Below are 13,118 nucleotides of genomic sequence, written 5' to 3'. Positions count from 1 at the left end.
AGTCTTATCCTCACGGGACCTCTACAGAGTGCCCAGCCCTCTGCAGAGGGCACAGACACCCAAATGTTTGCTGTGCTAGACAAGAGTGAAAAAAGAATGGGACTGTCGCATGTTCAGGAAGTGGACCAAGACAGGCAGTGAGACAGGAGGGTCAGCTCCACATCTCCACAAAAGGGCCGGGAGAAGATCTCTTCCTCCCTCTTCCGCCCTAGTCTTTTTCAGTCCATCACTGCCCTGCATAAACTGGGGACAAGCTCACATTTGCTATGGTAAATTAATACTGCAAGGGCTTATTTCTACCAGGAGAAAGGCTTGAAGAGAGCAGCCTTCCCTCCAGTTCCTAGAAGTATACGGTCAAGCAGAAAGCTGGGCATTGGTGTCTAGTTTCTCTTTCCTAAACACATACGCACTTGAGCTATTGGGTCTGCCCCACCTCCCCAACTGATATTTAAATTTGACCTTTTATGTGTGGTTGGGCCAAGGTTATTTTATTTTTTATAACTGATTAGAATCCAAGTCAGTGGCTCATCAGAGAAAAGATTTTTTCTTTTTTTTATGATTTTCTTATTGACGCTACACAAGTCACCTCGAGTGACAAGATCAGTACAGGTTCTGCTAAGCAGACCAGCAGCTGTGTTTGAAGCTCACGGACAGTCTAGTGAGCCACAGAAATCTTTTGCACATGCATTCCAGAAGGCTTAGGAAGCTTTCAGCTTGTTGTCTGTCTTCCCATCTCCCCTGGTGAGAGGAACCATAACTATGACATTCTTTTTAGGACAAGAAAGAAAAACAGAAAGAAAAAAAAAAGAAAAAAAGCCTAAAAGCTCCATCCCTTAACGGGGACGAAGGCCAGGCAACATCCACGAAACATATTCGGTGTTCAGTCAAAGCAGAAACTGCCCGGAGGGTAAGACAAGGAGCAAACATATATTTGTTTCTGATGCCAACCACGTGAAGTATCAAATCGTCTCCACTTGTTAGATTGAACCTCGGCACATCAATATCACTCTAAAGAGAAATTCAGCTGTCACTTGCTGATGCCTGAGTGAAAATGAGAAGTCCTTGGAATAAGCAGAGGAACTAAGTCCCAGTTTCCACTTTAAGCTCTTTAAGAGACAAGATCTCACTGTTGCCCAGGCTGGAGTGGTTCACTGCATTCTGGACCACCAAGGCTCAACTGATCCACCCGCCTCGGCCTCCCAGGTAGCTGGGACTACAGGTGCACCCCACCACACCTGGCTGATCTTAAAAATAATTTTTTTTGTTGTTGAGATGTTGCCCAGACTGGTCTCAAATTCCCGGTTCAAGTGATCCTTGGACTCCCACAGTGCTGGATTACAGGCATAAGCCACCATGCCTAGCCAGCATTCTAGGCTCTTAAAATGAAATGCAAAGGATAGAAGCAGAAGAGCACTGAAACGAGTGAGGATGACAGGCAAGTGAAAACTCCCTTCGAGAACTATGCCTCAGAGAAACAAACCCAGGGCTTAGAATCCTGCAAATCCGCTAATTCAGCTGCCACAAAGTGGAGTAATCTCACCCAATTCACAAACAATTAGGAGCAGGGCCCCTATAAATAAGAAACTGGAGCTGGGCGTAGTGGCTCACACCTGTAATCCCAGCACTTTGGGAGGCCAAGGTGGGCAGATCACCTGAGGTCACGAGTTCAAGACCAGCCTAGCCAATGTGGTGAAATCCCGTCTCTACTGAAAATACAAAAATCAGCTGGGCGTGGTGGTGCATGCCTGTAATCCCAGCTACTCGGAAGGCTGAGGCATTAGAATTGCTTGAACCTGGGAGGCAGGGGCTACAGTGAGCCAAGATCATGCACTCCAGCTGGGGCGACAAGAGTGAAACTCCATCTCAAAAAAAGAAATGAAAAAAAGAATTTGGCAGGTCTTTAGTCTTGAGCCACACTGGATACGTGGTGTTGGAGCGGGTCCCCATCTCCGGGTATACACCTAACTCTAACACTCGAACTGACACCTTGACACGTGAGCCCGCCCATCAGCACATCATCAGGAAGGCACATGGATTAAAAGGCACACTCTGGAATCAAAGGAAGATGAAGAGAGCTGTTAAACCTTGTGCAGGTGTCCAGGGGCTGGCTGGCTACTTGGGAAACACACAGCCACCCTCACAAGCAACCCCTTTCTTGGTGCTATGCTAAACTTCATAGTCGAAAGGAAGGTTTGGGAGGATGTTCACAAGGCCTCAAATCTAATGTGCTGTCTACAAAGAGCAGCAGATCCAACTGTACTAGGCAAAGGAGCCCCAACCCTTTCCTCAAAGGCCTCTGAAAAGAAGCATCCCCAGAATCAGTGTCTGTTTGATGATACTAAAGAGGGCTCTGCCAAGGGAAGTATGAGAACAATCACCTTGTAAGGAGGAGTGCATTTCACAAAAACTTTTTTCCCCCTTCAGAACTCAGTCACGTCTAATAACACCTACAGCCATCTTATAAATGGACTATGGGAAAAAAAAAAAAAGACAAAAACCAGTAGAGCCACAGCTAGAACTGAAAGTTATGGCTGTTTTTATTTGCATAAGTTGGTTTCTCCTACTGAGGTCATACAACTCAAATTCCAAGTCCTTTGGACACTTCCTATGGCCCCCACACCCACTTGAGCTTCTGGCATAAAGGATTTGTGGCTCTCACACCTTCTTAGCAGTTCTCGTGGCCCAAGGAAGGCACAGGTTTCCAGGGACTCCCCTTGGCCAACAAGTAGTGACACTGGAAATTCAAGGGCCCTTTGTGACTAAGTTGGATAAATCCCTTGGGAGGAAGAGTCCTAGTCTCTCCAAGAAATAAGGTGTGGCCCTTCCATGTGTGTCTAGAACACAGGGCTTCATTCTTCTGCTCCTTCTGAATCTGCCACAATGCCCAGGACAGTGCATGATGCCCCAAAGACTCACAGACACTTGGTGTGAAAATGAAATATTTCTCTACTTCTCAATGCGAGCCTTAGTTACCTGTTCTCAAGATAATTAAAAAGCCTCACTTTAGGCCGGGCACAGTGACTCACGTCTGTAATCCCAGCACTTTGGGAGGCCAAGGTGGGCGGATCACCTGAGGTCAAGAGTTCGAGACCAGCCTGGCCAACATGGTGAAGCCCCATCTCTACTAAAAATACAAAATTAGCCAGGCATGGTGGTGGGGGCCTGTAATCCACCTACTTGGGAGGCTATGGCAGGAGAATCGCTTGAACCCAGGAGGTGGAGGTTGCAGTGAGCCGAGATGACGCCACTGCACTCCAGCCTGGGTGACAGAGAGAGACTCCGTCTCAAAAAAAAAAAACCCCACTTTGACCCAACATGAACCTACCCATATTCTGTCTTCATTTCACTTCCATTATGTTTGATTTGCTCCAAGATCTGCCTCCCAAGATTCTATGACTCCTTCCAATTCCTACTGGTTTAAAAAAAAAACCATAGAGTACTCACGCCCATCCCCTGACGTGCATGGTTCACCCTGGGGACAAATAAGGCGACCGGTGCTTGTGCATCCACGATTAGCCAGTTGGTCAAATACCTTCAAATCATTTGGTAATAAAGGATCAATGGGCAAATATTTCAAAATGGAAAAGATTAAAGTACTAAGGATTAAAAGTTGAATACATAGCAAGAAAAACCAATGGAACGCTTTGAAATATAACTCATCGGCAACAATTAGCACTAAAACACTACACAAAAAAACACCTGCCACCTGGTGAGGCTTGGCTCTGCAGTCATCTAAGCCATCCCGGAAAAAAGTCCTCACTGACACTCTGTTGCCAAGAACAACCTATTCCCATATCAATAATGGCATATTGCTTAATTCAGGCCGTTGTCACTGGTCCCACGAAGTCCATTAGCAGGGTCACGGGATGTGGCACAGGCAGGATCCTGTTTGAGGCATACAGGGTGGAGGCACGAGTGGCCCAGCTATCAAAGGGTTCTCATGAAACCCATCTGTAGATTGTTTTGGCGGCAGCAGCTATCCTCAAAGTTGCTGTGGTTTGTTCTACGTAAAAACTCAAAAGTTTTCAGCACCCACATCCGTCCTATTCTAGATATGGTAAGCTCATTGGTAAGACTGGGAGCATGGACAGAGCCAAATCATTTTCTCTAAAGCAGAGGTCATTCTTTCCGGCAACAAAGGCTCTGCTAACCAGGATCTAACTACTATTAAAAGTTAACTTTCCTTGATGGACAATGTTTACGACTTACTTCTTATTCATCTCTCACACCCCTCACAACAGTGCCACTGGGGCCATTCAATTCCCAATTAATTCCCAACTATTCTAATCACCAAGCACTCACCGAAAATAAGAAGAAAAAAAAAAATCACATCTCTTTCATCAAGGTCCTCATAAATATACAGAGAACTTTGTGAAGTCTATCTGGGTGGCTCCCAGCTCCGCACAGAATCAGCCTTTGGCTATCTGAATAACATACACAATGGTTCCAAATTCCTATTATTGAGATGATTGTCTCTATTTAAATCATAGAGATAACTGTCCCTAGTCCTCTTATTGAGATGATTGCCTCAGCTATAGTTTCCTGTAAGTTTCAGTAAATATCCGATGAAACCCCAAAGTTTTGGGTGATTATAGTGATTTTTCAAATTGAAAAAAGAGACAGAGAAAGACAGAATGAGAACAGAAAACTAGAGGAAACACTCACATTTTAATCCCAGCCCCATGTAGCCAAAGTACAATCATATCTCTCTTGAATGTATAAACTTTTCCATATGCACACACAGAGTTCAAGGGATTCTTGAGAATAAATACTTGATTGTAAGACACTCCAGTTTACACAAAAACCACTCAAGAAGACCAGAGTCAACTGAATCCACAGCACTATCTCACCCTACTCACCATTCTCCCTGGTTAAATTCCTATCATGAAAACAGACAAACACGTAGTCATCCTCACCTAGAGCAGGCGTCATGGCGGCCATGGGCCCCGCGGGATCCAGCTGGAATCCGCTCATCATGAACTGGGCGTCCGAGGCAGCACTGTCCATCTTCAGGTTGGGCAGGTTCATGTTCTGGGCCAGGTAGTATTGGTAGAGCTCGGCCTCGGCGGGCGAGGGCAAGCTGCCAAGGCCCAGGTGGCGGTTGTGTTGGATCTGGGTCATGTTCTGCTGCAGTAACATCATGTTATGCATGTGCTTCTCACTGGTCATGTGAATGCGGAGGTTCCTGGCCACGTTGGTTTCATAATCACACACCTCGCACCGCCAGGTGGGTTTGGTTTTTGGTTTGGTGGGCGAGGGGGCCCCGCAGGAGCTACTGATATTGGCTGCCGCGGCCGCCGCAGCCGCCGCGGCCGCCGCCGCCCCAGCAGTGTGGCTGAAGACCTGCTCCCCGCCTCCGTTTTGCAGGTTCTGCATGTTGTTGAGATGCTTGTCGGACTGCATATGAATACTGAGGTTGCCTTTGGTAGTTGTGGAGTAGTTACACACCTCGCAGCGGAAAGGCTTGTAACCACACGTGTAGCTCTCGCCTCGTGCCAGCCGGGGGTGGGGCTGCCCGCTTTTGCAGTAGACACAGGAGCCCCCCGGCTCCGGGTGCTTCTCCTTCATGTGTGCCTCCAGGGTCTGCTGGTACTTATAGTGCCAGTTGCACTTGGGGCACTTGAGTGTCTTACACGAGTTACGAGAATGCATCATGGTCATGTGACCGCCCAGCGAGCGGGAGGAGCCCAGGACCGTGTCGCATTTGGGGCACTCCACGCCACTCCCCGAGGGGCACTCCCCAACCCCAAGCTCGCAGAGGGAGCCAGCGTGCTGGTGATGGGGAACGAAGCCCCCATCGTCGCCCTCTGTGCTTTCATTTGGTTCTGGTGCTGTGGCATTGTCTTTATTGGCACTTTCGTCAGCGAAGTCCAGCCTCCTGCCGCCCTCTGCCACATTGGCCCTGACGCCCTCACTGTTAAAGCTTAAACGATTCCTCCTGTTCGCACCATCAAAGACAACAAAGGAAGAAGCAGAATTAGAACTAGTAGAAGCTGTGCCCCTCGACAGCGTCTGGAGCACGTTAGGCATTAAGGGGGAGTTAGAAATGCTTTGGTTTGAGAGAGCAAGGTCCTTTTTGCTGCTACTACCTGCTGCGGCCCCAGGCTCCTCGTGAGGCCTGTCCTCCAGTTCCTCATCCAACTCACTTGGAAAGAGTCCTTTGCAACCCTCGTCTTCCTCTTCCTCTTCTTCCTCCTCCTCTTCTTCCTCCTCCTCCTCCGCCTCTTCCTCCTCCTCTTCCTCCTCCGCCTCCTCTTCGGCTGGCTCTACTTTCTCCGAGAAGCAATCCCCGCCGCCCACTTCCTGCTTCTCTCCTTCCGCCGCCCCGGAGTCCTTGCCCTCTGAGGATTTGGTAGGACTGGAAGCCAGAGGCCCCAGGGGGACTGAGGTAATGGGGGTCTTCAGGACCGAGCTGGTGAGCCCGCCAAGGTTCAACAGGGTGCTGGGGGTCAAGAGACCAGCCTGGGGCTGCTCGGGGCCAGCGGTGGAGCCGGCTGGGAGAGTTTCCTCCCCTTCCATTCGAATGCCACTAAATTTACCATAAAAACTGTGTCCGGGGCCTATGAGGTTAGCTGTGGAAACTAAAGGGTGTTGAAAGTTCTTGTTTTTTGGTTCCAGAAAACTTACAAGGGGTTCCTTGTCTTTGCCGATCCCTTGGATGATAGCGGAGATGTTCTTATTGCTAAGAATTTTCCGCTCGTCTTCGCTCAGGGTCATTCGATGGTCATGCACCGCGTGGGTCACAAACGAACGGACGTACCCGAAGGAGAGTTTGCACAAGAAACACATCAGGATGGGCTTCCTCTTGCCGTAGAGCACAAAGCCATCGAATTTGGACAGGTCCACATTGTTAGGAACATCTTTGGATACGCAGGAGCTTTTGGCAGAGCCGTCGCTGTTCAGGTAATCCTTGTTGCTTTTGTGTCGCACGTCGAACACGCGGAAGCTGTGCAGGACGGGGCTGAGCCCCGCCAGGGCTGAGGTATTCGGGAAAGCCTGGTCTGGGCCCTCAAACCATTTCCCGAAGGATGAGGCTATGTGGAAAGTGTTGATGATCTGCGGGTACACGGGTGCAGCACACGAGGGGTCCCCTTGCTTGCCCCCCGCGCCAGGGAGAGAGTTCAGGAAAAGCGAGGGGAGAGGCCCACTGCCGCTGCCACTCCCACAGGCGCCCCCGCCCTGGGTCAGCTGGCTCAGGCTCTCCACAATGTACGCGGAGCCGTCTGGCTGGTAGACGATCTCCCCGGCCAGGTTCTCCACGTCACTCTCCTCGTCCCCCTCCTCACCGGTGTCGCTGGCGCTCTCCTCTCTCAGGGGCGGCGGGGGGCGCGTGCTGGGGCAGTGGTGCTCCATGTAGGTCTGGAGGCTGCCAAAGGAAGCCGAACATTCGTTGCAGGTGACCTCCTTGCTGGCGGGCTCGGCGGGGGGCCCGGCCGACGCGGTGCTCTCCGCAAGGCGCTCATTGAAGGGGGCCCTCAGGCTGTCCAAGGGCCCGTGGCTCTCGCCTGTGGACTGCTCCATGCTACTGGGTTTGTCAGGGAGGTGGGTGCTGTTGAGTTCAGTCCATTGCTGGTGCTGAGGGATACCGCACCCATTGTCCTTCCCCGAGACGACGGGCGAGTCACAGCCTTCCATGGTAAAGCCTGCGTGGAGCTTTCATTGCACCCAGTGCGGAGGATCGGACCTGAAGGGCGGAGGCAAGGGGGGAGGAGGGAGAGAGGGGAAAGAGAGAGAGAAAGGAAAGAGGTTAGGAGGGCCGAGGCTGAGGTCCCACCGCACGGAGCGCTCTAAGAGGCTTCTGTCCACAACACCCACAACACAGAGACACGGGACAGAGGGCGGGCCTGGGGACACTGCCCCACACAGTCCAGCACACGGGTGGCGCGGCCGGGTCAACAGCCTGAGCAAAGGACATGGGGAAAGAAGGCCGGGAGCAGGCCTCTTCGACTTCGAATTGTCACCGCTCTGCTCCTGAAGACTAGCAGGAATATCCATTCTTTGCCAGCACAGCTTCGACAGGCCACAGTGGAGAACAGACCCGTCATCTCTCCAGCACCCCCACGAGGTCACAGCCACAGCCCTACCACTTCTGGACAGCTCACACAAAGTCAGCACCAGCTCCCCACACTGTCTGTGGCTCAGGGGAATACAGAGGAGGGCTGAGAAGAGGGAGGTTCAATGTCCCCGGAAAAAGGATGGTAGCGTGGGATACGCTCATGGATTTAGAAAAGTTGCCGTGGCTTTTACTGACCATGGTTCTAGTTTCAGAAGTTCAAAGAAGGTGAGTGAGGAACCTGAGGTTCACAGGGCAGGGCGTGCAGGACTAGACGCACTCCGCAAAGTCCTCTCCAGGTCTGGGAGGCATCAGTCCCATTTTATAAGCAGTAAAACTGAGGGGATTGAATCTAAAAACTGGCTCAGTGCTAATCTGACCACCGTGAAACAGAAAAGATGGGTCCCCAGATTCCTGTCTCCTCCACCCATACCAGTCAAGCTCCCTGGCCTGTGACTCAGCTGACTTCAGACTAAAACTACACAGGTGCAAAACGTGAGCTTGGTATTTCCAGCAGGAATGGACCAGACTCTGGATCTGCCAACACCCCCTCCAGCAGCTTCTATCTGGCCCTGGCTGGAGAGAGTGCGTTCCCCACGTGCTTGGTGGTTTTTGCTATCAAGGATCTGAGCGGCAAGCCGAGACGGCAGCTGGGCTCGGCAAGCCCCAGCTCCACACCTGCCTCTTAGTTATTAGTCGCTACCCAACCAGCTGTCATTCAGCCCTGGGGCTTTTCCATTTCCGACTCCAAAGTGCCACTGAGCTGAATGTGCCCTCTGAGACCTCACGTCCCTGGGGAGGGAGGCATCAGATCGCCGCCACTCTGCTCCTGCGGTAATATCATCGCAGGGGTGATTATTCCGTCTGGCCCTGCTCTTACAGGCAGCTCAGCACCTCACAGAGCCTTGATCCTTCGACCGTAGGTCCCCAGCCACCATTCCCCTGCAGCTCCTCCTGGAGAACATGTGGCCGCTTCTCCACCCACCATCTCATTCATAGCCGGCTGGTGAAGGTTTTGGCCAGGTTTGATCTTACTTCCCTCCCCGACAGCCCCTATCTTCTCAATCTTTTTTTCATTTCTTGATTATTGACTGCACAATGAGTCAACAGCTCCCCCTCGGGAAAAGATGGGGACGGCAGGTTTACCACAAGTCTCAGGGAGAAATAACTTTTTGGAAGACTAAAGCTATGATATGTCTAATACACACATGCAAACACATACCCCATCTCTCCGTTTATAACCTCAGATTTTGCAACCACAAAGTTCCATGGCCTTAGAAAGGACATACTCATTTAAAACAGAGATGACTCCACTAAACCAAACCAAACAGCAAACGCAATGGGACTTCCTCACAAGGTTGAGCCGGGATACAGGTGAGACTACAGGGTCGCTCTTCTTAGGGATGCTTCTGATTGGCTGGACGACATCTGATTGACAGCTTGGGCCAAAAAGGTTGGCAGGCCTGAAGGGGTGGGAGGGTTAACAGCCCGATTGTAAAATCAATGTCATAAATGCTTGGTAAGTTACAGGAACATGCGGGAAGGGGGGGGCCACGATTGATAAAGGAGAACAGCTTTGATGCTGCACCAGGGACTTGTTTATCGACAGCAAAGCCAATCTCCTCTCCAGCCTGGGCTGGGCCAGAGAAACCTGCAAGCGTTTACCAATTAATTGGTGGGCTTCTCTTGCTCTGTTCTCTTATTCCTCCTCCTCTTCCACAAACTATCCAGCCAAGGGGCTGGGACTTTTAAACCTCCCTTTGTTTTCTGCTGCAAAGCAGAAGATGTCAGGAAAGAATGACACTGTACCCACCTATGATGATGGTTGGTGACCCTGTGGTGGTGACACTGGAGCCCACCCATTCATGGGGAGCAGCAGCCATGAGGACACGGGTGGGAGAGGAGGAACCCACTGCAGGACCCAAGCTACCTCCTCTGGGCCTCCTTCCCATGTGCACCGGCTGCGACAAGCAGGCCCATTTGCAGCCTTGCCAAACAAAGTGTGGTTCATGGACTTGAAGCACTATCCTCTCCGGGTAGCTTAAGACACATGCACCCTCTCCTCCTGCCCCATCAGAATCTGCGTTTTCACACCATCCTCAGGGACCTTGCATTAAACTTAAGACACTCTCTGCTTCACTCCATCTTCACCAATACAGGTACCAAGCACAGCTCTTCTGTCCTTGGTACCTTTATTGCTAGGTAACCAGGGAAGGTCAGTCTTAGACTCCCTGTGGTCCCTCGGAGGTGCAGGGATGGAGATGGAGAAGAGGGGGACCTGCGCACAGAGATAAAGAAGTCTCTCCAACCCGCCCCATCCTGCAGCTCAAGGGTCTTGGAGCATCTACCGCTCCCCCCCACAGCCGGCTGTCTCTCTCTTGCTCTGTTTATCAGCCAGTCAATAAGAAAAAGGTAGTTCTTACTTAAGGAGGCAGAAGTCAACTCGGCAGGTCGATCAGCACTCTGTCTGTAAACACGGTTTCCCGTAAAATCAATGATCTTCAGTTACAGAGGGCAGCCTGGGAACCCAGTGGGTCCTTGCACTTTTCCAAGCAGCCCCACCAGTCTGACACGCATACCTCTCTTCAGGCTCCCCCCAGGTTCTGTGCCCCTTCCCAGTGCTTCCCTAGTGCCAGGGCCAGCTCGTACAGGTTCACACCCCTCCTCCCTTCCTGCAGCCCGCTTCTCTGCTGGTGGCACCCGGAACTCCCTCTAAAAAATGTCCAGGTATTCTACTCACAACCCCCGATGTTGCACTAAACATATGGGCTTTAAGAATTCAGTTAGATTTTAATAGAGCACATCTCTCCAATGAGAAAGTTAAAGGGAAGATATAGGAATGACCTAGCTTGCTCACTCTCTGCTAAGCACTTAAATCTGCCATTTGAAAGGTAATCTTGTACAGAAGAATTCCAGCACCTTCATCAAGCACCCCCCAACCCCTGCTCATCTTCCAAGCTCCCTTGGAACCACCTGTAAAGTCCACTGCATCTTTGCAAATGTCAATCTTTACTTTCCAAAGATTGTTTAAAAGGATAAAACTCTACCCTGTTACCCCGTAACTCCCTATTAATCAAAACGTTCATCTCCCTCTTTAAAAACGTGCTTATGACAGTTTTATCCTGTTCCCTTAAGGAGGTAGGACTGGGTAAAATGCAACAGTTTCAGGGAAGCTGGGGTGGCAGGGGTGCGGTTATGACGAAGGGGAGGGGCTCCTGCTGTTGCTCCAGCTCCCGGAGAATTAAACATGAACAGTCGCACCGTGTAATTTTAAATTGTTAATTAGCACAGGGTTAATTAGGCAGTCCTTTCACAAGAGGCTGTCTGGTAGGAAACCAAGAAGGGAAACAAAGGGGAAGGGAGGAAAAACAAAGAGAGACTAGAGGCAGTGAGAAACTGTTGCCTCCAAGAATATCCCATGCGGGATCACTCAAGAGACATCAGCCAGCAGGCAAGGATGCCTGTTTCCTCGGGTGATCCCCTACTCTGCCGGAGGGAGAGGCAGTGTATACCGCCTTCCTACAGGTGACCAGGCAGCATACACTGAAGGCCTCAAAAATGCATATCCCTCCCCCTTGACTCGACAATTCCCCGTTCTAGAAATTCATCCTAAGGAAACAACCTAAGCAATGCGTGGAGATTTAGGTTTATTCATCACAGCATTTATAACAGAAAAAAAAAAGAAGAGAAATTTAGGCAAAAACAGAGACCCCAAATAAATTACAGTGCACAGAGCTCCATATGTTGTTATAAAGATGCTTTCTTTAAAGAAACTATTTATAAGCATGGGGAAATCATCATACAGATGCTGAATGAACAAAGCACATACAGGTATTATGTAGGGAAAATAGGAGAGACTTATATTACAATTTTTACAATGGTGAATTCTAGGGAATGAGGTTATGGGTGACTTCATTTCCTCCTTTGTGCCTTTATTTCTCAAAGCTCTGTAAAATTAAAACCATCGAGACAGGAGGATTGCTGGAGCCCAAGAGTTCAAGGCTGCAGTGAGCTATGATCGGGCCACTGCACTCCAGCCTGGGTGACAAAAACGAGACTTAGTCTCTTTAAAAAAAAAAAAGAAAAAGGAAAATAAAATTGAAAACCATCATAATGGAAGTCATCACTTAATGAGGTAGGCGTTGTGTTAAGACCCACAGGTATAGCATATCACTTTGATCCTCATACCCACACTAGGAGATAGACTTTTTTTTTTTCCAGACCGAGTCTTGCTCTGTTGCCCAAGCTGGAGCGCAGTGGCACAATCTTGGCTCACTGAAAGCTCCACCTCCCAGGTTCACGCCACTCTCCTGCCTCAGCCTCCTGAGTAGCTGGGACTGCAGGCGCCCACCACCACACCTGGCTAATTTTTTGTATTTTTAGTAGAGATGGGGTTTCACCGTGTTAGCCAGGATGGTCTTGATCTCCTGACCTCGTGATCCACCCGTCTCAGCCTCCCAAAGTGCTGGGATTACAGGCATGAGCCACCATGCCCGGCCGATAGATACTATCTTTATCCCCATTTTCAAGATGGGAAAACTGAGGTGGCCCACAGTTATATGGCCTGACTGACAAACCAGACAGTATGGGTGTGGAGTCTGTGCTCTCAGGCAGTTTTCCTTTGTCGTCCAGGCTGGAGTGCAGTGGCGCGATCTCAGCTCACTGCAACCTCCACCTCCTGGGCTCAAGCAATTCTCCTGTCTCAGCCTCCTGAGTAGCTGGGACTACAAGCGACTGCCACCATGTCTGGCTAACTTTTTTTTTTTTTTTTTTTGTATTTTTTTGTAGAGATAGTGTTTCAGAGATAGGCTGGTCTCAAACTCCTGAGCTCAGGCAATCTGCCCACCTTGGCCTCCCAAAGTGCTGGGATTACAAGCGTGAGCCACCGCACCCGGCCTGTTTTTCTTTAATGTCTAATTTTCAAAAGAGAACACTAGAACATCCCTACATCTCACATTCACGCTCAGTCTTTAAGCACCCAGGGACTGTCCTAAGGTGATGGGGTCCCAGGACTGCTCATGCAGAAGAACACTGGCATCTCACCCAAACACGCTTTTCTTGCTTG

General features: G+C 50.2%; 1 protein-coding gene across 1 annotated transcript in view; it reads right to left on the bottom strand.

The window, feature by feature from the left end:
• ZFHX3 (zinc finger homeobox 3) overlaps positions 1 to 13,118 on the bottom strand; it is a 265,248-nt gene that overhangs the window by 167,888 nt on the left and 84,242 nt on the right. The window contains exon 2 of the mRNA XM_033218845.1: positions 4,917 to 7,684. Within this exon, the coding sequence (XP_033074736.1) occupies positions 4,917 to 7,635 (2,719 nt within the window). The 5' untranslated portion in view covers positions 7,636 to 7,684. The remainder of the gene's footprint in view (positions 1 to 4,916; positions 7,685 to 13,118) is intronic.

Source organism: Trachypithecus francoisi, unplaced genomic scaffold (genome assembly GCF_009764315.1).
Source record: "Trachypithecus francoisi isolate TF-2019V2 unplaced genomic scaffold, Tfra_2.0 Lachesis_group10, whole genome shotgun sequence".
Lineage (NCBI taxonomy): Eukaryota > Metazoa > Chordata > Mammalia > Primates > Cercopithecidae > Trachypithecus > Trachypithecus francoisi.
Note: the sequence above shows the minus strand (reverse complement) of the source record. Positions and strands in the feature narration are given on the sequence as shown.